The 26,634-nt window shown below is 39.0% G+C and overlaps 1 protein-coding gene and 1 long non-coding RNA gene across 11 annotated transcripts in view; one reads left to right on the top strand and one right to left on the bottom strand.

Moving 5' to 3' along the window:
- The window catches only part of RFTN2 (raftlin family member 2), a 136,218-nt gene that overhangs the window by 77,605 nt on the left and 31,979 nt on the right, over positions 1-26,634 (top strand). For 8 of the 10 annotated variants that reach the window (XM_042949606.1, XM_042949611.1, XM_042949610.1 and 5 more), the window contains 2 exons: positions 6,596-6,674; positions 18,454-18,785. In XM_042949606.1, the coding sequence (XP_042805540.1) occupies positions 6,596-6,674; positions 18,454-18,726 (352 nt within the window). In that variant the 3' untranslated portion in view covers positions 18,727-18,785. Of the gene's footprint in view, positions 1-6,595; positions 6,675-18,453; positions 18,786-20,248; positions 20,278-25,941; positions 26,057-26,634 lie in introns of those variants that run through there. The other 2 variants (XM_042949614.1, XM_042949612.1) reach the window with 2 other exon arrangements.
- On the bottom strand, positions 1,541-24,317 carry LOC122226454. The gene is made up of 3 exons (XR_006205631.1): positions 24,113-24,317; positions 18,280-18,339; positions 1,541-1,692 (listed from the first exon to the last, which is right to left on the bottom strand). It is a non-coding gene; the product is annotated as an uncharacterized LOC122226454 (long non-coding RNA).

Genomic DNA, 26,634 nt, shown 5'->3' with positions numbered 1-26,634 from the left:
TTGCTGGGTCATAGGGCATTTCTTTAGCTTTATTAGATAAATGCCAGACTCCTTCCAACTAGAATGCTGCAGTTTACACTCCTAACAGCAGAATATGAAGTTCCCATTGCTCCAACAAAAAATATTGTCAGATTTTTAAATTTTGCCATCCTAGTGCGTATACACTATCATGTCGGTGTGGTTTTAATTTGTATTTACCTAGTTACTACTGAGATTGAGCACATTTTCATATGTTTATTGGCCATTTGGATGTTTCTTTTGTAAAGCACCTATTTAAATCTTTTGCCCAATGTTGTCCTTATAAATAACTTCCTGCAAAAATAACCTAAAAGCTTAAATACCACTAAAGATGTTATCAAACTGTGATAGAACTGCTTTTTAATTTTGTTTTTGTTGCTTGCTTGTTTTAAGTAGTGCTGTTCATTCTTAACTGAATTCATGGGGAGATGTTTTTTTTAATGTTTATTTATCTTGAAAGAGAGCACAAGTGGGAGAGGGGCAGAGAGAGAGGGAGAGAGAGAATCCCAAGCAGGCTCCACGCTGTGAGCACAGAGCCCGACATGGGGTTCAATCTCACAAACCATGAGATCATGACCTGAGCCAAAATCAAGAGTCCGACATTTAACTAACTGAGCCAGCCAGGTGCCCCCAAAGGGGGATTTTTTTAAGGAAAAGCTTTCAATGATCCATCTTATATGTGGTGCTTAAATGCCGAGAGTCAAGAACTTGCCCTCTCTCTCCTTCTCTCACCATATGAACACCGGGACCTGTGTGGTCTGTTTAAATAATCTAATTGGCCCAGAAGAAAATGAACACTTGTTTTTATTTTCTTCACTATTGTCCACTACAACCCCTGCACATTATAAGCTGAAATTATTCATTTGGGAGAAGCTACATAAAAATCTGAACTTTTGCAAAGTAATCTATGCTTATCCCTTCATTATAAAGTGTTCCAGCAGAATAGAATTAAATTAGGCCACTCTTCTCTGTAGTCAGAGCTTTACTGAATTCATTCTACACTTGTTGTAGAGATAGTATGGTGTTGTGGGAAATAGAGAAGACCCAAGACAAAACTCTTAAAAACTCTGAGTCTCAATTTCCTTATCCATAAAATGGATAAAATAATATCTTCTCTGCGCACCTCAAAGGGCTATCATAAGAGGGACGCCTGACCAGCTCTGTCGGTGGAGCATGTGACTCTTGATCTCTGGGTTCTAGGTTCAAGCCCCACATTGGGTGTAGAGACTACTTAAAAATCAAGCCTTTTTGAAAAGGGGGGTGGCTATCATAAGAAGCAAAAGTGCTCATTAACAAGGAAAATAGTGTACCAAAAGCACTACACAAATCCAAGTTACCCTTCTTTTTTCTTTTAACCTATATTTATTTTTGAGAGAGAGAGACAGTGTGAGCAGGAGAGGGGCAGAGAGAGAGGGAGACACAGAATCCGAAGCAGGCTCCAGGCTCCGAGCTGTTAGCACAGAGCCCAAATTCATGAACCGTGAGACCAGGACCTGAGCCAAAGTCAGCCGCTCAACCGACTGAACCACCCCGGCGCCCCTCCAAGTTACCCTTCTTACTTTAGTCCATGAGATCTTCTGTTGTTGGGAAGCTAGTCTCTTTCTTAGTAGTCTGTTGATGCCATAGCAAACCTCTCTCCTTTAAACAACACCCAAATGGAAAGTCTTCTTTTTGCTTTCATATGAAAGGCATAGAAGAAGGTAGGGAAGAGAGAAGGAAACATTTATAAAGCATCTACTGTGCTCCAGGATCTGTGCTAAGAACTTTACTTCCATCACCTCACAGATATTGTTTGGACCACCTGTTTTACAGAAGAGAAATGGGAGGCTCAGAAAGTCTGAGTAACTAGCTCAGCATCACATAGCTAGTAAGCAGCAAAACTCAGATGGAAACCCAGCATTGGTCTGACTCTAAAGTCATATACATGCTGTTTCCCCCACACTCAACATCCTCTCCAATAAATATATCACAGAAAAAGGATGTGTCCCCACATTTTGTAGTGTAAAGCTGTAGAACTGGTCAAAAACCCACTTTCTTCCCCATCTGTGGCCTGATTCCTTACGCTTATGCTCACTCCCCAGACCCTATAGTAGTGTATGCCCACATTAAGAGGTGAGCATAATACCAAGACAAAGAGCAAAAGAGCCCATGTCCCAGGGACAACAGCAATACTGGTGGCCTCTCCTGCTTCTTCTAGGTCCACACCTGCCCTCTGGTGTTTGTCTGATTCTAGGTGTGAACCTGACACTGACTCAGGCTTTACCCTTTCACTCTACTTCACCTGGTTCGGTCTGGTGAGATGCGTGGACCTGACACTGGCTTCTCCCACCAACTGCATTTTCCGCTAGGCCTCACAGATCCGACCTTTGTTTTATCTCCTTCAGTTTGGACCAATGCCTCAGGTCGCACATGGACTTTGGCCTCTAGAGTCATGATACTTTCCTGGTCCTTCTGTCCTAATGACCCTCCTTTCCCTTCCCCCATCTGGGCCCTTTTATACCTCACCCTGCTCCCCATCATTGCCTGCAGGGAACTTAGCCTCTCCAGGCCTGAAGTGGCTGACCCGTCCCTCATGCTGACAGTGGCACAAGGGATTATTTGCTGCCCTCAGGAAGGAAGAACTAGTGGATGGTTTTACACCTTTGCAGACTATTTCCTTGGCCAGCTTATCCTTGAAGCTTATGCTCTTGACCATCACAGGTTGTGCCAGAACTCTTTCAGCACTTGTGTGAAAATCTGCCATTTCTCAGAAGCCGTGTTCATTTTCTATGACATCAAAGCATGATTGCCCACTAATAATAGTCTGGAAGAGGATGTGAAGAGTTTTAAATTCCTCTCAGAAAAATACCAAGTTACTCAGTTAACTAACACTTTTTGGATGAAAATTGCTGTAGGGAATAGGAGATGTAGGCCCTGTCCTCTGAGTATCCAGGGCATGCGAACCCTCCCTGGTCAAGTAATGACACCACCAGTCAAATCCTTTCAGAAACTGTGCTACAGGACAAATATCCTATCCCAGCTCAGCAGACAGAATTACCTCCAGAGCCACTGAGGCTGTGAGGCACTCACCCTTTCAGATAGTTGTTGCTCTGTCAGGCTTCTGTCCCTTAGTTCTACCATGCTTAGATTCTCTAAACCAAAAGGAGTTCCATGTCTCACAGATGTTCTGAAAATAGCAGGACCTATTTTCTTTTTTCTTTTTCAAGTTTAAATTCTAGTTCATTAACATACAGTGCAATATTAGTTTCAGGAGTAGAATTTAGTGATTCAGCATTTACATACAACACCCCCAGGGCTTGTCACTAGTGCCCTCCTTAACACCCATCACTCTTCTAGCCCATCCCCCACCCACCTCCCTCCATCAACCCTCAGTTTGTTCTCTGTATTTAAGAATCTCTTATAGTTTGTTTCCCTCTCACTCTCTTTTTTTTTTCCCTTTCCCATATGTTCATGTTTTGTTTCTTAAATTCTACATATGAGTGAAATCATACATTTGTCTTTCTCTGACTTACTTCGCATAGCATAATATACTTTAGCTCCATCCACGTCATTGCAAATGGCAAGATTTCATTCTTTTTTTTTTTAATGATTATTTATTTTTGAGAGAAAGAGATAGCACGAGTCGGGGAAGGGCAAAGAGAGAGGGAAGGAGGATCTAAAGCAGGCTCTGCACTGTCAGCAGTGAGCCTGATGTGGAGCTCCAACTCACAAACTGGGAGATCATGACCTGACCTGAAGTCATCCACTCAACCAACTGAGCCACCCAGGTGTCCCAAGATTTCATTCTTTTTGATGGCTAAGTAATATTCCATCATATATGTGTGTGTGTATATATATATATATATATATATATATATATATATATATATATATGCCAAACCTTCTTTCCATTTATCAGTCCATGGACATTTAGGCTCTTTCCACAGTTCCACTACTGTTGATAATTAGTAGGACCTATTTTAAATCAGAATGGCCTTAGGGTGCCTGGCTGGCTCAGTCAGAAGAGCATGCAACTCTTGATCTCTGGGTTGTGAGTTCAAGCCTCATGTTGGGTATAGAGATTTTCTCAAATAAATAAACTTAAAAATAATTTAAAAATAAAACTTAACACTGTAAAAAAAAAAATCAGAATGGCCCTCAGAAAACTAGGGACATAGCAATCTCAGACATATTTCAAACCGAAGAACTTGTTCTAAGGACCTCCCCAAGAGATGGGAAGATGCTGACCTTCCATAGCCTTATCTGGGCATGTGAAGACTGTCCTATTACAGTTAGCAAAGAAGCTATCTCTGCATTTACTATTTTACCCCATTAGTAAAGGTTGAGAAGCCTGCTCTAAGTCAAACATCACACCCTAGGACATTCAGATTTCATGTATATTCACATCCTGTAATGTGTTGGAAAGTACTCACTCCAGGGTCACTCACAATCCCTACCTTGACCTTCTCCTGCTTTCTATTCAAGAAGAGTAATTCTGCCCTGATGGTTTCTCATCTTTCCATAGCTCGAGGCCTGGTCCTCTCGTGGCTTTCTCTACCTGAATCACACACTTTGACCATTACCCAGAAATGTCCTCTGTATTCTCGGGTACCCTCTCCCTCCCTTGACTTTTCTCTCTGGAAGGGATTTTTGATTCTGAGACATTTCCCTCCCACTTAACTCCACCCTACATTTCATTAAACAGATAGAAAAAGTAGAAGGAAATCACATTTGTTGTACTTCTTCTAGTGCCAGGCACAGTGAAGGTGTTCATGCACATCAACATATCTATCCTTCACAAAGTCATGATAGGAAATGAAGTGCAGAGAGTCTAAAATTTTGCCAAATTTTACCAGCTATTAGGTGGTCTCATCAGCTATTATGATACAGTTGGGATTGAACCCAGGAACTCTTAGGCTCCAAAGCCTCAGCCTTTTCCAGCATATTCTGTACCTCCCAAACAGACAGCCTATTCTGTACACTGCTAGTTCCTTCCCTGTATGCCTGTGTCATAACCCATGTGTCCTGATGATTGTTCTCAAAAGTTACAATATACAGTTGACCCTTGAACTACATGGGTTTGAATTGCACAGGTCCACTTATAAGCAGGTTTGTTTTGATAAATATAGTACAAAACCGTAAATGTATTTTCTCTTCCTTATAATTTTCTTCACGACATTTTCTTTTCTCTAGTTTACTTTATTGTAGGAATACAGTATATGATACACACCACATACAAAATATGTGTTGATTGTTTATATAATCAGTAAGGCTCCTAGTCGACAGCAGGCTATTAGTAGTTAAGTTTTGGGGTAATCAAAAGTTATACATGGATTTTTTACTGTGGCAGGGAGGGGGTTAATGCCCCTAACCCCCTCATTGTTCAAGGGTCAACTGTACTTCATACCAAGTCTTTTCTTCTAATCGAAGATAAGATCAAACTAAAATGAGATTAGACTAGAAGCATTCTTTTAAGAATAAAAATAAAAAAGCAGCAGTCTCTCAGTAACACTCTGGGGGAAATTTTGCGGTTTCTCAAAATTCAACAGTATCAGTAAACGGGATTTTCAAATGGTGTGGGGCTGACATATACCACTAGGGCCAGAGTTTCAATGTTGCGTTTGTTTTCCAGAAAAAGAGCTCAGCATAAAATGCAGCTAATAGTGAGGTTTTGTTTGGGTTTTTTGCATAATAAAAGTCGTAACTGAGCAACATTAGCTACAGACACTCCTCCCCATAAATCCATGGAGACTGTGAAAAGCATTTCAGAGAAATACAAACCCCAAGTAGTCTTTGGCAAGGGGTAATTTGCCATGATGATAGTTAAATAAGGAGAATACTGAGTAGCTGACTACAAAGAAGCATCTGAAAATAAAACTAGCTGTGGCTCAAGTCCTTCAATTGAAAATGTATATACAATCTCTCACATGTGGCAGCCCAAATTGGTCTCTTCTTTTTATAAGGCAAATTTGACAATGCATACCAAGAAGCTTAAATCATACCCTTTTGACCTAATAATCCTACTCCTAAGAATTTATCTCAAGGAAATAAGTCATAAGAATAAGGAAGACTATACATGTCTTATAGCAACATTATTTAAAAGTAGCAAAAAAACTGGAAACAACCTAATTTTCCAGTCACATAGGAAAGACTTAATACATTTTAGTATCTTAATTCTGTGAGATAATCTGAAGCTATTAAGAATATGATCACCAGTGCACAAACAAGGAAAGGGTGCTCAGTGAAAAGTATAGAACCCAGAAATGCAAATATGTAGTGGTTACAGACCTGCAGAAATTCACATGTTGATAAAGAAGATTAGGAGGGGGCAAAAGAAGATAAAATAGTTACGTTAGCACATTGAGATTACAACTTTTAAATAAATTTTTCTTTTATAATGACTGTATTCATTTTTTAGGCATTTTTCTTGTTTTTCCTTAGGAATCAAATAGAATCATATTTATATAGAATCATATTTATAATCATTTTTGAATAAGAAGATTATTTTACAAAGAATACAGGTGGAATATTCTAGCCAAGTACGAAATATAAAGGATTACTAATTCGCAAATACTAATGCTATTGTTTTAATTTGCAGTGAAGGGAATTTGGCTACAAAGCAGGTTGTGTTCCTTCAGAGACCAGTTATGTGGAATTCAGCTGCTCAAACACCAGAAGTGAGTAAAACTGATGTTTTTTTTTTTAAGTTTATTTATTTATTTTGAGAGAGAGAGAGTGCACACACTCAAAGTTGGGCTCGAGTGGAGGAGGGGCAGAGAGAGAATCCCAAGCGGTGGTGTGGAGCCCAACACTGGGCTCAGTCCCACGAACGAACGTGAGAGCATGACCTGAGCCAAAATCAAGAATCAGACGCTTAACCAACTGAGTCCCAGGTGTCCCAATGCTTTATTAACCAAATGTTCTATGGAAGCAGTTAATCCTTAAACTCAAGTTGTAATTCAAAATGGTGAATACAGATGAGGAAATGTGGACTCCATATGGAAATAGTCTCCAAAACAACATAACAACAAAGGAAATGTGCCAGTAACAGGTGACATGAGACAGTTCCAAAGGGGATCAAAATATGTTACCCCCAAATTTGCCACTTTGGCAAAGGATTATTTTGAGCTGAAGGTAATTAAGAAACACAGACATAGGAGTAACTTTCTACCCTCTCCCTTTCTCATAAAAACGGGGCATAAATTTCCCTTTTTAAAGTTAATGTAAGGGTACCTGGCTGGCTCAGTCGGTAGAGCAGGTGACTCTTGTATTGTAAGTTCAACCCCCACATTGGGTGTAGAGATTACTTAAAAATAAAATCTTTTTTTAAAAAAAGTAACATAAATTTCCATTTGTAAACTTGTCCTCCTCTCCTATACCAGGAATAGGAGAAGACTCCTAATCACTAGAGATGATTCCTCACTGGAGACAGCACTGACTTGGGTCTACATAAATAAATCTTACTAAAATAACCTTGATCTTCCCTTAGGTTCCCCATATACTTACCTTTCCACAATTTGCTGCCCATAGAAGCTCAAAACCCTGTTCCTTTGTCTAGTCACTTCTCCACAATCTATCATCCTTTGTTAAAATCATGTATAAACTTTCAGTCTAACTGCCTCTTTGGGTTTTCACTTTTTCTCTGTGAAGCCCCATGTACATCCAAAATAAATCTTTTCTCCTCTTAATCTATCTTTTGTTAGTTTAATTTGTAGGCCTCGGGTACTGAAATAAGAGGGTAAAGGAAAAGTTTTTTGGAAGTGGGTGTGCCTAATATTGCAACACACCTGTGCATTCTCTGTCTTGACCTCTGAAGCTACTTTTTTTCATCCTTAATTTTAGCTTTTATTTATTATTTTATATTTAATATTGAAGTATAGTTGACATAGGTTATATTAGTTTCAGGTGCACAACTTAGCGATTCAACAATTCTATACATTATGCAGTGATTACCACCGTAAGTGTAGTTACCATCTGTCACCATACAACATTATTACAATGCTATTGACTCTCTTTCCTATGTTGTACTTTTCATCTTCATGACTTACTTACTTTATAGCTGGAGTTTATACCTTAATCCCCTTCACCTATTTTGCCCGTCCTTCCACCCCTTTCTCACTGTCAACCACCAATTTGCTTTCTTTATTTATTATTCTTTGTGTTTTAAATTTTTTGTTTGTTTTGTTTTTTAGATTCCACATATAAGTGAAATCATATGGTATTGTCTTTGACTTATCTTACTTAGCGTTATACTCTCTACATCTATCCATGTTGTTGCTAATGGCAAGACTTTGTTCTTTTTTATGGCCAAGCAATATTCCATTGTGTGTGTATACCACACCTTCCTTATCTATTCATTTATCAGTGGACGCTTGGGTTGCTTCCATACCTTGGCTATTGTAAATAATGCTGCAATAGACATAGGGGTACATATCTCTTTTTGAATTTGTGTCTTCATATTTGTGGGGTAAATGCCCAGAAGTGGAATTACTGGATCATAATGGTATTTCTATTTTTAAGTTTTTGAAGAACCTCCGTACAGTCTTCCACAGTGGCTACACCAATTTACACTCCTACCAACAATGCACAAGGATTCCTTATTCTCCACATCCTTGCCAATTTGACTGGTGTCTGGCTTTGAGTTCTACTTCCCTGATGGTGAATGTTGAGCCATCTTTTTATGTGTGTGTTGGACATCTATATGTCTTCTTTGGAGAAATGTCTGTTCAGGTCCTCTGCCCATTTTTTAATCACACTTTTATTTATTTATTTTTTTTGGTGTTGAGTTGTATGCATTCTTTATATATTTTAGATGTTAACTTCTTATCCTATATATCATTTGTAAATATCTTCTCCCTCTAAGTAGGTTGCCTTTTCATTTTGCCGATGATTTCCTTTGCTGTGCTAAAGCTTTCTAGTTTGATGTAATCCCAATAGTTTATTTTTGCTTTTGTTATCCTTGCTTGATGAGACATATCCAGGAAAATGTTGTTCAGATCAACGTCCAAGAGATTACTGCCTATGTTTTCTTTTAGAAGTTTGTATGGTTTCAGATCCTACATTTAGGTCTTTAATCCATTTTGAGTTTAAGACCTTTACTTTTAGAATTTGGTTTTTTATTTCACAGATATGTTTTAATAAATTTTCCAGATAGCTTGAGAATTTTTTAAGAAAGTGAAAAAGCAAACCATGGATTAGGAGAAAAAAAACCTTGAAATCACATATATAACAGAGAACTTGTATCTTGAATGTACCAAGAACTCTAAAAACTGAACAAACAACTCTAAAAAATAGCGTAGAGACTTGGACACCTCACCAACAAGGATGTAGATGAGAAATAAGCACTTAAAAAGTCATTTAAATCATTAGCCATTAGGGAAATGCAATGAAAACCGTAATGAGATACTACTCTGCACCATTGAAAATGACTAAAATAAAAAATACTGACAATACCAAGAACTAGTAAAGGAGAAGGGCAATTGGAACATTCAAACAAAGCTAGTAGGAATGCAGAATGATACAACCACTCTGGAAAAACAATTGGCAACTTCTTTTGAGGTTAAACACACACTTACAATATGACCCAGCAAAACCACTCTTGGGTATTCACCCTAGAGAAATAGAAATTGAAATATAAATGGAACAGAAATGTTTATGTCAGTTCTATTCATAATCTCCAAAAACTGGAAACAATTCAAGTGTCTTCAACAGGTGAATGGCTAAACAACTATGGTACATTCATACAATAAAATACTACTCAGAAATAAAAAGGAATGAAATAATTATATACACAAGGAGTTGAATTAATTGCAAAAGCATGCTGATTAAAAGAAGTCAGTTTCAAAAGGTTACAGAGTGAAAAATTTACCAAAAAAAAAAAAAAAAAAAAAAAAAAAAAGGTAACCTACTGAATTGGAGGAGATATTTGCAAAAGACATATCTGATAAAAGGTTACTATCCAAAATATATATAAAGAACCTACACAACTTAACACACACACAAAAACAAATAATCCAATTAAAAATGGGCAGAAGACTGACATTTCTCCAAAGAAGCATACAGATGTCCCACACACACGGAAAGATGCTCAACATCACTCATCATCAGGGAAATGCAATCAAAGCCACAGTGAGAGATCGCCTCATACCAGTCAGAATGGCTAATATAAAAAAGATAAGAAATAACAAGTATTGGCAAGGATGTGAAGAATAAGGAATCCTTGTGCACTATTGGTGGGAGTACAAATTGGTGCAGCCTCTGTGGAAAACTGTATGGAAGTTCCTCAAAAACTTAAAAATAGAAATACCATTATGATCCAGTAATTCCACTTCTGGGCATTTACCCAAAAATATGAAAACACTAATTCAAAAAGAGATATGTACCCCTATATCTATTGCAGCATTGTTTACAATAGCCAAGATATGGAAGCAACCTAAGTGTCCATCAATAGATGAATAGAGAGAGAAGGTGTGGTATATACATACAATGGAGTATTACTCAGCCATAAAAAAGAACAAAGTCTTGCCATTAGCAACAACATGGATAGATCTTGACAGTATGATGCTAAGTGAAATAAGTCTGAGAAAGACAAATGCTGTATGATTTCACTCATAAGTAGAATTTAAGAAACAAAACAAATGAACAAAGAAAAAAAGAGACAAACAAAAAAACAGGCTCCTATATATAGAGAACAAACCGGTGGTTAGCGGAGGAGAGGCTGGGGGAAGGGGGATGGATGAAATAGATGATGGGGGTTAAGAGTACACTTATCAAGGGAGGCGAGGGTAGGTGGTGGGTGTTGGGGAGGGCACCTGTTGGGATGAGCACTGGGTGTTGTATGGAAACCAATTTGACAATAAATTTCATATTTAAAAAAAAAGTACACTTATCATGATGAGCACTGAGTAATGTATATAATTGTTGAATCACTGTTTGTACACCTGAAATTAATATAGCTCTGTATGTTAATCATATTGCAATTTAGAAATAATAAAAAATATTCCATTTATATGATAGTCTCAAAGAGATAATGATATAATGTGGAGAACAGGTCAGTGGTTGCTAGGAATTAGGGATTTGGGGAAGGGAAGTGATAAAGGGATCACACAGGGAGTTTGCAAGAGGTAATAAAACTGTTACATGTCTTATTATAGTTACACAAAACTATACATAAGTGTTGAAATTTATAGAACTATACACTTTTAGTATATAATAATTTTTTTAAAATTTTTTTAACGTTTATTTTTGAGAGAGAGAGAGAGACAGAGCATGAATGGAGGGAGGGTCAGAGAGAGAGGGAGACATAGAATCAGAAGCAGGCTCCAGGCTCTGAGCTGTCAGCACAGAGCCCAACGCGGGGCTTGAACTCACGGACCACGAGATCACGACCTGAGCCGAAGTCGGATGCTTAACCGACTGAGCCACCCAGGCACCCCTAGTATATAATAATTTAAAAATTAAAAGATTGCTTTATAAATCACACAAACTAAATTTTTTTACATCTTTGTCCTTCATTAAAGACTGTCCTTGGGTAATGAAATTCTTATGAAGTAAGGCTACACAGGATGATAAACCAAGGTCTTTCTGTCTTGTTCCTTTCATCTATTTGTATTTTTCTTTATTTTGGAGAGAGGCCTCTAAATAAATTCAATTATTTTACATTCAGTAGAATAAAAGACTCCAACCAGGATTTTACCTCCATCTATTAAAATGTTCCCAACTTTTCTTCCAAAATACTTTTCTTAACTTTTTTGTTTCTTTTGAATACTCAAAATTCATTGATTTTTTTTTACCTAAAAGTCTCTATTTCAGTTAAATTCTTCAGCCCACTTCCCTCTGATAATTATTTAAAAGAAACAAAGGTCATTTAAAAGTATTTAGTTTCCACTAATTCAGAATAGAGTTTCCATTCTGTGGTGTTCTTAGGAGTAGAAAACAAAACATGAAAAGGATGCCAGGGGATAGTGTGTGTGTGTGTGTGTGTGTGTGTGTGTGTGTCACAATCTGCAAGCCTCCGTGTCCTCATCTGTAAAAGATGGACAACATTGGTACTTACCACAGGTTTGTGAGGAGGATTCGGTGAGAAAACATGTAGTGGGCTTGCCACATTGCCTTGTCATGAGAAGTGAAATGTTGCTTTTGTTTTCAGTAGGAATGTTTTTCTTTCAATACTAGATGATTAATCACTACTAACTCTATGGAGAAATTGAAGAAGAATCTAGAAATGCCTAACGACCCTCCATTTTCTCCAGCTAAAAATTGCTTTCAGCTAGTATGCAGGAATTCTTTTTTTTAATTTGTTTTAACTTTTTTTTTTTATTATTTTAGAGAGAGAGAGAGGGAGGGGCAGAGGGAGAGAGAGAGAATCTTTTTAATTTTTTTTAATGTTTTTATTTATTTTTGAGACAGAAAGAGACAGAGCATGAGCAGGGGAGGGGCAGAGAGAGAGGGAGACACAGAATCTGAAGCAGCCTCCCTGAGCTGTCAGCACAGAGTCCAACGCGGGGCTTGAACTCACAGACTGTGAAATCATGACCTGAGCTGAAGTCAGACACTTAACCGACTGAGCCACCCAGGCGCCGAGAGAGAGAGAGAGAGAGAGAGAGAGAGAGAGAGAGAGAGTCTTAAGAAGGGTCCACACTTAGCATAGAGCCCAATGAGCTGCTTGATCCCACAACCCTGGGATCATGACCTGAGCACAAATCAAGAGTAGGACGCTCAACCAACTGAGCTATCTAAGTGCCCCGGGAATGTTTTTTGATGTTGTAAAAAACATATGTATATATGAGAAATATAGCACAGTATCAACAAGTTTAGAATTAGGTAGTGAGTATATGGTGTTTGTTGTACTGTCCTTTAAACTTTCTGTATACTTGAAATTTTTCTTAATAGGAAAGTTGGGGAAAATTAAGCTGAAAAGCATTAGTCACCCAACAACTTATTCATTCATTATTAATTGGTAACTAGTTACTAAGATGCTATACTAAAAAAAGACCCATAAGGAATGATTTAAACACAACAGAAGGGTCTCTCTGTCATCATAGTCTGAAGCTGAGCAGGTCCTCTAGGGTGGGGCGAGGCTCTGCTTCATGACAGGTCAGCTCTGCCGCCCTCCACATTTGGCTTCTGCCTCTGGACCCAGGGCTGCTGCCACAGTTGTTGCTGTGTTCAGCCTGCAAGAAGCAGGAAAGAGGAGTCCCAGGCATGCTTCTAAGGCACTGGCCCCCAAGTCACGTATTTCTTCTCACATCCTATTGACCTGAACTTATTTATGTCACCACAGGTATCTGCAAGGGAGACTGGGAAATGTAATCCGGGAAACCGGGAGTTGGTACCATGGTGAAATAGCACATGGCCAGCTCAAAACTGCAAGGCACTGCCGGGAGGAGTTCTGTTATTAAAAGAAAAATGGAGAGAATAGATCCTGGGGAGACAGGAGTTTAATTTTAATGGTTTCCATTTTAATTTATTTTTCTTCTTGAGAGCAAAATAATATTCAAATAATATTCTTATCTTTAAATATATCTCAAAATGAATGATTTCAAGAGGTAAAGACTTCTTGGACACATCTGTTGAATCAGTTCTCTAACACAAACCAAGAAGTGAAGGAGCAGCAGCCAGAAAAATGTTCTAAATCAGATCTTTTCCAAGGTAGCTACAATAAAATCATATATGAATACTAAGAAATATTAATGTACACATTAACTTCTTTTTTTACCTTACAGTGAGACAATTATTAAACTTAGTTCTTACTTTTTCAGTCATTTGAAGTTGATTTGAAATTATTTGAAAACCATAAGGGTCGTACTTAATTCATTAGCTGTCAGTATCCTTGATTGAAATCCATGTGAAATCAAATCAAGTGCTAGGTAAATAGAGGGCATCGAGTATCTCAAAGAAAATTATGCAAAAATCAAGATGAAAGCATTTTGCTTTTATCATTAACGAGGTTCTTCATCTAGGGAATGCTTTCCACTTAAAGTAAATGGGTTTTTTTCCTGGTGTGAGCAGAAGAGAAAGAGTGGTCCCTGTTGCCACAGGACAATGTTCAGGCTGGAAAACAGCTCTCTTCTAGGCCACCTGTGTTCTTATCTATTGGTGTCCCTGGGAATGTAAGGGACAGAAACCCTGCTCAGATTAGCCTGTGTGTATATAAGGGAATTTACTAGCTTCTAGGTGGAAAGGATACCAGCATAGCTTACAACATCAATAAAGAGCTATAAGGGCGTGCCTGGGTGGCTCAGTCGGTTAAGCGGCCGACTTCGGCTCAGCTCCTGATCTCACGGTTTGTGAGTTCGAGCCCCACATCGGGCTCTGTGCTGAGAGCTCAGAGCCTGGAACCTGCTTCGGATTCTGTGTCTCCCTCTCTCTCTGTTCCTCCCCTGCTCGCGCTCTGTCTCTTTCTCTCTCAAGATTAAATAAAAATTAAAAAAAAAAAAAAAAAAAAAGAGCTATAAGAACCAAGCCCTCAGGCACTGACACCAGAGATTCCACATTACCAGGGTGTTCTCTTTCATCTGTTTATTTCAGCTTCTAGGTGCATATGTACAGAGGGCTTCTAATGAGGTGAGTGTGGCCACTTCATCAAAAAGAAAGAGCTTCTTTATCCTAGAGTCCATATAGCAATCCCAGGGAAGGACTCTGATTGGATCTGATTGGGTCATGTGCCCACACTACGGCAGAGAAGAAGGTGGATAGGAAAACTGACTGGAAAGGTAGTTGTCCACTACCCCTTTCCTTACCAGTTTTGAATGATTCTGACAACCTCAAGCTGGAATGACCCAGGAACAAATTCTGTGAGCAAGCTGGGGTAGTGTCTCTGCATGTTTCTCTAACTCTTCCAAATGGTACTAGAGCTACACTTCAGCTTGAGACATACAGAGGCAAGGTATGGGAGATATTCTCCCAAGCCTGAGACATACAAGGAAGAGAAGTCCTGAATGTCCACTCCTTGTTTTTATTTCTAAACCATATCTTTTAGCTCTTCTTCTACCCTGTTCATCACAACACTGACCATGTCTTATGATTACTGGTGTAATTCTGATTTCATTCTTTTGTTTTTGTTTTTAAGACACTGACAGTGAAAAATGGAAGCCAGAATGGCAGGATACTCTAAAATCAACTGACTTGTCACTGGGTCTCATATATTTGAAATGAATCACCCATTTTTTAGCAAATGAGAATGATTCTCAAAAGTTAATGGATTTTATCAAGGATGACATTATCAAGGATGACATTTGCATCCAGATCTTGGTATAATTACCTCCAATTTTATAGTGAAAATATCAGAGAAAAGTGAGAAGATATATGAATAAGCCTGGCAATGTAGCGTGGAAAATTTCTCCTTATTGATTTAGAGAAATATTCAAAATACAGTGCTAAGTAGAAAAGTGAGCTGTATACATTTATGTGGACATAAGCAAATACATACATATTTAGAGAAAGAAATAGTAAAATACACCAGATTTTAACAGTGGTATCTCTGCAAGATAGGATTGTGGGTAGGTTGTGCTTTTTTCTTTGTTTTTGCCAAGTTTTCTACACTGAACATGTATTATTTTTGTAACTGAAGAAAAATTTTATTTGGAAAACACACAAATCTTTGACCATTAAGTCTATTCATAAATTTGTAGCTGTGGATAATGTAGTGTGAAGGGAATGAAATAGGATCCTTGGGCTCCAGTTCAAGGCCAGAAACTCCCTAACCTTGGACAAATCCTATCTTCCTTCTTGGCCTGGGTCCTACCTCCGTAGAATGAGGGGTTAAAGCAGATGACCTCTCAGGACTGGTTGAGCTTCAGACTCCTACCCTCTACGTTAGAAGAACATTGCAATTTGATCTGCTGTAAAAGCTATTCCTTCATGTGGAGTGAGAGTAGAGTAGGGGAGGCAATATCATTGCTGAAGATGTATTTATTAAGAGTCATGTGGTAAAAAAAGAAAATAAAATTGTTTGTTCTGAAATCTTTTTTAGAGTTACCTAGCAACCTAGAGTTGCTAGGTATTGTGTTATCTTTTAATATGTGAAATTTACATTTGATGGCTGTTTACTTATTAATACTTATCTATAAGTGAATTACCAAGAATATCTTATTATTCTGAATAATACCCACATTTTATTAGGAAAATTCTCACTGTGGGGCACCTGGGTGGCTCAGTCGCTTGGGTGTCCCACTTTGGCTCCGGTCATGATCTCACGGTTCATGATTTCAAGCCCTGTGTCAGGCTCTGTGCTGACAGCTTGGAGCCTTGAGCCTGCTTTGGATTCTGTGTCTCCCTTTGTCTCTGTTGCTTCCCTGCTCATGCTCTGTCTGTCTGTCTGTCTCTCTCTCTCAAAAATAAATAAACATTAAAAAAATTTTTTTAAAAAGTAAATTCTCACTGAGTATGTGAGAGTTGGCCTCTGTTGGCTGGCATGCAATAAGGAATTTATTGCAAAATTTACTTTTGGCCCTGGCATTGGTGAAGAAGGAAAGATCTAGGCAGCCAAGTGCTCCCAGGCACCCCTGCCTTCCTATTTTCTTTCAGTCAGCATTGAGAGGTCATTCAAGAATGAATGAATTCTTTATACATGTGGGAAAGAGCCAGTAGCCAGGCTTGAGAAAGGAGCCCAGTCTGGCAGTACCCGTCAGCCCTTCTTGCAGCCAAAAGGCTATTTCCTCACTGATGAGTGTCCCAATGCCAGAGAAAATGTGCCATTCTCAAATCCAGTACCTGAAGAGTAGATCTGTCAGGTTCCAATGCTTGTATTAAATTTAATACTACTGGGGCGCCTGGGTGGCTCAGTCAGTTAAGCATCTGACTTCAGCTCAGGTCATGATCTCGCAGTTCATGGGTTGGAACCCCGCTTTGGGCTCCGTGCTGACAGTTCAGAGCCTGGAGCCTGCTTCAGATTCTGTGTCTCCCTCGTTCTCTGCCCCTCCCCCACTCATGCGCGCGCTCTCTCTCTCAAAAATAAATAAATGTTAAAAAAATAAAAAATAAATTTAATGCTTCTAGTCAATAACAATAAAAAGAAAAGGATTTGAGATCTGATATTTGCATCTGATGAATACAAGGGGGCCAATGGAAATGTCACCACCACAACTATCTCTGACTTGGGACCATGAAAGCTCTTGTTAAGGCAGGACCCATAAACTTAAACTTGCCCAAGGACTCCAGTAACTCAGCCAAGAAAAAGAGCTGCCAACATACGCCTTTCTATGCAACATGCTGAGGACTGCAATGTTCCTATACAAACAATGTCATAGACCGTGGTTGCATTCCATGGTAGCACATTAAATCTGATTTAGTAAACCTGTTTGTTTGCTTTGTATATTTGCCATGAAAGTCAGTAGAATATACCTCTGTATTTTATATATTACAGTTCAACTAACTTCTGAGTTAATAAACTTTTATAAGACTAGCCTGGGCATGGGCATCTGACTTCTATATTTTTTCCCTAAGTTTTATAATTATAGCTGTTGCGTTTAGGAAAATGAAGTCCTAATTTCCATCTAACATATAAATGAACTTCCAAATAATAAACTCTGTGTAAATTGGGAAATTAGTGTGCTTTTTTATCTTTTTAAATTTTATCTCTTTTTTGTTTATCCTTGTTCAGATTTTTGTTCCTAAGAGTAAATGATCACATTCTAATATGTCATGTTATCAGTATTAAAGACACCCTGGTAAGGAAATCTCATCAGGATTCTGAACATCTACCTGTTGAGTTGCTACAGTTTTCTTCTTGAGATTTCCTTTTATTGGCTTAGATATCTTATTTTGACTTATTACCTTGGCAAAGACCATGTCCTCTTTACTCTGAACTGCATCAAGGACATTGTCAGCCCTCAGTAAATATTTCACAGCAGAAGCATCTACAGCTTAAGGTGGTCTGGTTGCTGAGCATTCCTACCATGTCAGGCAGAAGTAGTTTGAACCAGGACAGAGAGAGTGGTCTGCTTGACCTAGGAAGACGCTCCAGGCATTCTTTCAGTATAAGCATGATCAGAATTATTTGTGACTCTTCTGTGCAGCCTATTCCTGTGTGAAATGGGTATGAGGTGGCCAATGAAGCACTCTTCCTGCTGTCTGTATCTCAACTAACACCAAGAAGAAAAATAGAACCTTCAGTGTATTTCTACCCTACTTTGTTCCCCCAAAGTATGATCTCAACAGGTTTCTCTCTCCCAGAGATATCACTGAGGGCCCAGATATGTACACAACCAATCTGTCAGTGAGGAGAAGGATGTGCCAAGAAGCTACTAAAGATTGTGAAAGAGAGAGGCAGCTCATTCTTACCTGGGAGGAGGAGAGACTGTGAAGGGTGGCTCTCAGTTGGTCCTTAAAGATGAGCAGGATCTGGAAGAGAAGCAAGGAAGAGACGTTTCAGGCCGAGTACAGTATGTGCTAGATCAAAAGGACAGGAAAGCACCCCTCTTTTTAATTCCTGGTTGCCAATCTCTTGTGTTCCAGAGGAAAGCCAGCCGGCATACAAAAGGTGAAGACAGGAACAAAGTCACCAGCAGGAGCATCGGTTTGGACACAGCCACATCACAACCAATGGACAGCAGAAACCCACCTGCAGAGTGCCTCCTCTCTCCTTCTGGAGAGTGTTGGACAAGAGAGAGGAGGCCGACACAGTACAGCAGCTTCTCCGGCTTCAGCAGCAATGACAGTGTCCTACGGGAATTAGACGACGGTCAGTTTGACCAGGAAGATGGAGTAACTCAGGTCACTTGTATGTGAGCAATGAAGTAAAGCAATGGAAGGCCCTGTAAATAACTATTAAAATAATTGCCAACTGACTTTATTGTATTACTTTATCTGCATTTATGTAATACTTTGGATTTTTCCAGATTCTGGCTTTCCTCTAATCTGCATAAACTTTGGCTCAACCTCCCAGACAAGGAAGAATAACCAACGTATTTGTAAATTTAGAATCATGTTTACACTTCTCTCAACTAAAACATCTGTTTAAACAGATGTCTCATTAGGTTATTAACCAATAATCTACTTCAGTTTCTCATGAATGTACAAGATGTACTTTTCATTCATTTCCTGGTAAGAAGACTAAATATATTAGCCAGTATTTCACCTAATTAGAAAGTTCTCAGGAAGTCAAAATCTTACTTAAGCTGACAAGCAATCTCTCTCTGTTTCAATCCCCCTCTCTTTCACATACATGTAAAGGGCTAATTAATGAAATACATATTTCCTGAATATAACAATAATCCAAATTTTGTCTTTAACTATAACATGTATATACAAAGCAAGCCCCTGTTTGTGAAAATATTCTTCCAAAAAAAATCCTTTTTGTTTGTCTTTTTTTTGGGAGAGAGAGAGCAAGAGCATATAAATAGGGCAGAGGGACAGAGGGGCAGAGGGAGAGAGAAAAAGTTTAAACAGGCTCCACACTTAGCATGGAGCCCTACATGGGGTTCGATCCCACGACTCTGGGATTGTGACCTGAGCCGAAATCAAGAGTTGGGCATTCAACCAACTGAGCTACACAGGTGCCCCTGTATGTCTTTGCTTTTAAAAAAAGGGTCACCATGTTACCAACTCCATACTGATTCACTGAGCTTAAACTTTATTGCTTCCAATAGCTTAGAAATAGAGCAAAGCAGCATCCCTTAAAATTCAGTATGAAAAGAACCCACAATCTCAACATTTAGAAACCTTGGTAGAAAGAAAGAATTTCTTTATTTTAAATTGCAGATAATATGAAGAGCAGAAAGGTACTTACAGCTTCATATGTATGGAGACCCATCTGTTCCATCTCTGCTTTTCTTGCTCTCCTAATAGGGATGGCTTTGCCTTTCCCAGCCTTTAACAGTTAAAGATGAAAAATTCTACATAATAGAGGATCTTCATTTATCTGTGGAAATGTGGGAATCTTCGAGGGAATTACAACTGACTTTGCCATTGATGAATTTAGCATATTATATATTTTTATTAGCATTGGTGTTGACATTATAAGATCATTTGAATAATAAAATGTCATTTGTTATTGGGTTATCATTTTCTTGAACACAAATGCTCATTATACATTTTATACATATGACAGGTACATATTACATGTATTACTAAACTAGGACGATCTCCATGAATTGTTGATAAGATTAACATGGAATTATCCCACTTCTACCATGCAGAAGCATTATCTTGATAAGTATAAAGGAACTTAAGAAGATTTTGCTTAGTATTATTCTTTGGAAATGGCTATTAACAATATTTGCAGAAATGTTTTCTTTGTTTTAATTTTCAGATGAACCTGAGTCCCATATTCAAGGGTTGGTAAGTTTTTGGTAGAAACAAGCATTACTTCTGCAGCCCACACAATGTCATGAGTTATGAAACAGGGAGTGTTCTCAGAAACGTCAGTTTTCACAATGCCAGGGTCTACAAGAGGTGGACACTCCTATGTCATTCTGTCAGTATATAGAGGGGATTTGAAGTATTAAACACAGATAGAAATTTATATTTCTAATTTAAAGGAAAAGTCAGGAATTTATCAATCACTTTTAAGTTTTTTAATTTGTGTTAATCATCTTTTTTTTTTTACAGTTTGCTTTTAATCTGTATTATAATGAAATAATGACCAAGGTTTTAGAGCATTTAAAATACATATAAGTAGCTTTGAGTCTATTCTTTAAAAACAAAAAAAAAGTAACAAAACTTGGACTGTATATGACTAAGGAGTTAGATGCGACCAATCATTATCTGTCAACTATATATTTGGTTCTTTTCATAATACTGTGTAATTCTAGAGGCCTGGCATATGAATTTGTAATACCTATAAGTTATAATTATAAAACATCAAGATCATAGATGTGGGTGTGAAGTTCTGCCATTTTCCTTGATGCAGTATCTCCTGTCTTAGGTCTCAATAACCACCTGTTAGGGCTTTCCCATTTGGATTGAATGCCACCCTGTTATCTTTCATGGCAATATTTAACACCTACTCACCAGAAAAATCACCACTGAGCTGATGAGCAGCTCTATCAATACCACAACAATTCCCTTCAGTATAAAATAAATGGAAAAATTAACAGGCTTTCAAGAATCTTCAGACACCCATAAAAGCAGGAGGCAGAGCTATAGTCAATCCAGATCACAGCTATCTCCAAATCTTTTATCAGGAGCGGTTGTTTATATATTTGAATATAAATGGACCAGATGTGTTTTCATTTCTTTCATTCCGGACGAGCTGAGGACTGTCTCATTTTCCTAGCCTTGACTGACTACCCTGATTCGTCACTACCATTCTCTCAGGGCTGGAAGGACTGTGGCTCTTTCAGCATCAGGCTAAAAAAGATTTCCTTCTCTCAACTCCTCAGGGCCCCAGAGTATCCTTGTATGAAAAGGCTAATCAAGTGAGAATTCAAATGGAATAGGTGCTAACAGTAGTGAAGGTCTGTAACTAAACATGTTAAATCAATATACTCCTGGGTATGTAGGAAAACTAGCTTAATGCAAACTACCAGAATTTAGGGCACGTCCATTTAACTAATATTTGTTGTGCAACTTATCACACCTTGAGAGTGAAATTTATTGTGCAATTACCTAAAGTTTATACAGCCAGTTCTGACATATGATTAAGTTCTCAGATGGTGTTTGATGGTGGAATATTAGGCGAAGCTCTAAAATAATGAGCCTGGTTTCTGCTATGGTCATAAACTTCTTGTGGAGCCAATTCCAAAAATGGATTCCAAAAATGTTTTGGGCATTAATATCATGGTATGTGTAAGTATCAAGGTGATTCTTTGTAGGCTTATATCAACCAATACTCTTAGTTGCAAGCAACAGAAATTGACCTTGGTTCATTTAGCATTAAAGGAGTTTAGTTCAAAATGTAGCTAGAATTGGACTTCATCAAAATTTAAAACTTCTGTTCATTAAACTCATGGTTTAATAAATGAAAATGCAAGCTGCAGACTGGGAGAATATGTTTGCAAAGCACATACCTGGCAAAAGATTCATAATAAGAATATATAAATGGCTCCAATAAATCAATAACAAAAAACCCCAGCACCCAATTGTAAATGGGCAAAAGGCTTAAACACTTAATGAAAGAAAATATAGAGACTTCTGCTTGCAGAAAGATGGGAGTAGATTCCTCCCATCAAGTATGTATAACTGAAACCCTGAGCATTACACATAAAACAAACATAAGATGACCAGTGGCAAGTTCCTTGATTTTATTTTTGCCTCACGTATCTCAGACTTGAGACCTGAAGAAGCCAGCAATCTTGAAATGCCAATGTTGCCGATCAAAAAACCCTAACAAACGCCTACCAAGACAGCAAATATTTAAACTATAACCACTCTACCCCAGCCAAACACCAAAGAAAAACCTACGACCTCACCCCAACCTACACCAGTACAGATGGAGTGGGAAGCATAGATTGATTATACATTGGCTAGGGTGATGTCAGAGAAAGACGAGCAAGGAATCATAATTTCATCCCCACTGGCCCTGCAGCCCTCACCCCAAAGTGTTAGTGGAGGTCCTGTGAGAAGCTTGAACTTCACCTCCATCCAGTAGTAATGAGGCATCTCTCTCCTTCCCCATTATGGTATCAGAGGAAGATTAGTGAAGAGTCAGGACTTTATTGCCCAGTGGTAATGAGACCACTTCCACAGAGTTGTCAGTGGAGACCACATAGAGAACTGGAACCCCCACCTGTGCCCAGCAGTAGGGAAGAACACCCCTCTCATGTGTCAAACAGAGGTTGAGTGGGGAACTTGGTCTTCTAGCTCCACTCAGAACTGAGTAGATGGTACCTCCCATTCCTGAACTGGAGTAGTGTCAGAAAAAAGCCAGCTAACATAGAAGGTATAAATATTTAAGATCTATAATCTCATAATATGAAAATAATACCTAGTTTCAATAGAAAATAATAAAAACCAAGAACCAGAAAGATCCCAAACTAAATGAAAAAAATGCAAAAAATAGATGCCAACAATATAGTGATGTCAGAATTAACTCTAAAAGGTTTTGGAGCACCTACGATGAAGATGCTTCAACAAACAATTATGAATGTGCTTAAAACAAATGACAAAAATAGAAAACATCAGCAAAGATATAGAAGACATAAAGAAGACCCAAATGGAAATTTTAGAACTGAGAAATGCAATACCAAAATAAAAAGGTCATTGGATGGGCTCAACAGCAGAATGAAGGGGACAAAAGAAAGAGTATCTATGAACTGAAAGAGCGAAAATGACCAAATCTGAACAACAGAGAGAAAATAGACTTAAAAAAAAAAAAAAAAAAAAAAAAAAAAAAACAGCCCCTTCAGGGCTTTGGACTATAACAAAACAACAAAAGATGTAATATTCCTGTCATTAGTGCTCTGGGGGGAGGATTGGAGAAAGGGAATGGGGTTGCTGAAAATTTCCAAATCTGGTCAGAGACATAAACTTACAGATTTAAGAAGGTGAAACTAATCTATAGTGACGAAAATCAGAGTAAGAGCTGCTTGTGGGGTTGGGGTTAGGGTGTGACTATTGACTCAGTCCGTTCAGGCTGAGAATACCACAGACAGGGTGGCTTTTAAACAATAGAAATTTACTTCTCACAGTTCTGAAGGCTTGAAGTCTAAGATCAAGGTGCCAGCAGATTCAGTGTCTGGTGAGAGCCAACTTCCTTGTTCATAGACGGCTGTCTTCTGGCCGTAACTTCACAGGGTAGAAAGGGCAAGGGAGCTCTCAGGGCTCTCTTTTGTATGGGCATAAATCCCATTCATGAGGGCTCCACCCTCATGACTCAATCGCCTACCAAAGGCCCACCTCTCAATACCATCACACGGGGGATGAGGATTTCAACATCTGAACGTTAGGGAGACACAGACACTCGGTATGTAGCAACGATAAAGGCACATAGGGGAACTTTCTATGGTAACAGAAGTTTTCTATATTTTTATTTGATTGAAAGTAACACAAGTGTATGCAATTGTCAAAACCCTTTGAACTATATACTTAAGATAGGCACATCTTACTATGTGTAAATTGTGTCTTAATGGAAGAAATGCTGATTGAAGAATTTATAGAGTTGTTGGGAGGACTAGAGACCCAAGCTCAATGCTAAGCTTCAGGACAAAGAACAAACCTACACAAGAGAACTCACCAAACCTGGCGAGGCACCGAGCAGCCCTGCCAGGAAGCCAGCTTTCCGGTGGACAGCTGCAACTGTTTTCGGGACCTGCAGCCCCAAACCCAAATGTTTCTGCTGCCATTCTTTTCAAGCAAAATGACTGCCGTTTGCTCAACTTTCTTCTTCTCATGACTCGCTTGTGAATCGGCATCTCACGCGGGTGAAACTGTGCTCCAGCTTGGGAATGAGAATGCAAAATATGAGTATTGTAAGGACTGGGCAGGGCAGCACTCATCAGGCTCAAGATCCTCCAAACACAGTGCACATGTTTATTCATGGTGCCAAGTCAAACTCTGATTGGACCTGAAGCAAATGATCAAAAGTTAACATCACCAATAATGGAACAAACCAACGTCCCTGACACAGGACACAATATCATTTCTGCGGTACTCCTGGCAAAAAACACACAACCTGAATGAAATCATTAGGAAATGCCACATGAACCCAAACATTCTATAAAACAACTGGCCTACATAGTTAAAAAAAATGTCAAGGTCATGAAAGACAAAAAATATCAAGGTCAAAGGACATGAAAGACAACAGGAACTGTTCCACATTCCAGGAAACTAGAGAGACATAATAACTAATTGCAATACATGACCCTGGACTGCATCCTAGATGGAGAGGAGGGGTGGCTGGTGCGTCAGTCAAAAGTTACATAACATAACTGGGACTATGGACTGCTGATTAGATTATGATATTGTTATCAATGTTAAATTTCTTGATTTTGGTTATAGTACTGTAGCTGTGTAAAAAAAATTCTTATGAAATACAAAAATATTTAGGTACAAAGGGACTAATACCTGCCACTTATTCTCAAATGGTTCAGAAAAAAAAAGTATGTGTGTATCCATGTTGAGAGACAGAGACAGAGAGATGGAAAGTTTGATAAAGCAAATGGGGCAAAATGTAAACAATTGGTGAGTCTGGATAAAGGGTATGCAACAGTTCCTTTTTTTTTAAAGTATATTCTACACCCAGCGTGGGGCTCAAACTCATGACCCTGGGATCAAGAGTCACAGGGTATACTGACTGAGCCAACCAGGGGCCCCCATGAGTTGTGGTGTGTGTGTGTGTGTGTGTGTGTGTGTGTGTGTGTGTGTGTGTGTGAGAGAGAGAGAGAGAGAGAGAGAGAGAGAGAGAGAATTCTTTTTTAGTCTTCTGGCAACTTGTTTGTAAGTTTGAAATTGTATCCAATAAAAAGTTCGAAAAAAAGAAAGAAAAGATGCCAGTCCAGTCAGCCAGAAAACATAACACATGATTACTACAAATAGTAGCTTTCAGTGATGGTCACTATAAAACAGCAAACACATGACTCAGAAGATCTTCATTATGGGCCTCACTTAGGGACTAACACCTGGTATGATGGCTAGATAAAGCTTATCCTCTCTACCAATTTAGTTAAGGATCCTGCATATTCTACCCAGAATTCTTACAGCATGTTAAAAGGATATTAAGAATGCTATAAAATATTTGTATTAAAGCCTCTAAAATTTTCTACCAAAAGATGTCAAGCCCTAAAGGAAGGGAAGAGACTAAAACTGTTAAGGGGCTTATATTTACCAGATCCGGTGGTTTCATCCTCACCACAATCACCTAAATTGGGGTTGATTCCAGTTCACAGATGTGAAAACTGAGACTTAGAAAGTTACAGCAAATTGCTAATGATACACAGCTTTGAAGTAGGGAAACTAGAATTCAGAACTTGGCTTGATTCCAAGTCCACCGATCATTAAGAAGTGATTAGAGGGATGCCTGGGTGGCTCAGTCAGTTGAGCATCCCACTCTTCATTTTGACTCAGGTCATGATCTCGTGGGTTCCTGACATTGAGCCCTTCATGGGGCTCCCCACTGGGCACAAATCCTGCTTAAGATGCTCTCTCTCCCAAGAGGAGCCAAGATGGTGGAACAGCATGGAAGTTTTTTGTGTGCCTCACATCTATGAAATACAGCCAGACCAACACTAAGCCATCCTGCACACCTAGAAAACTGATCTGAGGATTAACACAACAATCTGCACAACCTGAACCACAGAATTCAGCAGGTACGTGGGGTGGAGAGGGGAACTTGGGGAGAGAGAAGCCGAGGAGGGCAGGGAGCTGCTTTTGCGTGTGGAGAGAGGATGGAGCCTGGGGGCGGGAGGGGGGGGGGGGGAGAATACGGGAAAACACGCCTTCCAAAAAGCAGCTGGAGAGAAAGTGGAAAATTGGAAACAGCCGCAGGGAGTGAACTAAAAGGGGAGAAAGGAGAGGATTTAAATTCCATTAAGACTGTAAACAGGGGGAGTGCAGAGTCTGAAACTCCACAGTTCAATACCTGGTGGTGCTCTGGTGGGAAGGGCAAATCCCCAGGAGCAGAGTGGAGTCCAGGAGGTTCTTGGGCCACATGGGGAGAAGCAGTTCCACTGCTGGAAGGACATTTGGTAGAGGCTGTGAGGCCACCTGGGCCCAGCAGACCCCAGAAAACGGCCACATTCGCTGGTGCTGGAACAAGGT

Source organism: Panthera leo, chromosome C1, assembly GCF_018350215.1.
Source record: "Panthera leo isolate Ple1 chromosome C1, P.leo_Ple1_pat1.1, whole genome shotgun sequence".
In the NCBI taxonomy this organism is placed as follows: domain Eukaryota; kingdom Metazoa; phylum Chordata; class Mammalia; order Carnivora; family Felidae; genus Panthera; species Panthera leo.
Note: the sequence above shows the minus strand (reverse complement) of the source record. Positions and strands in the feature narration are given on the sequence as shown.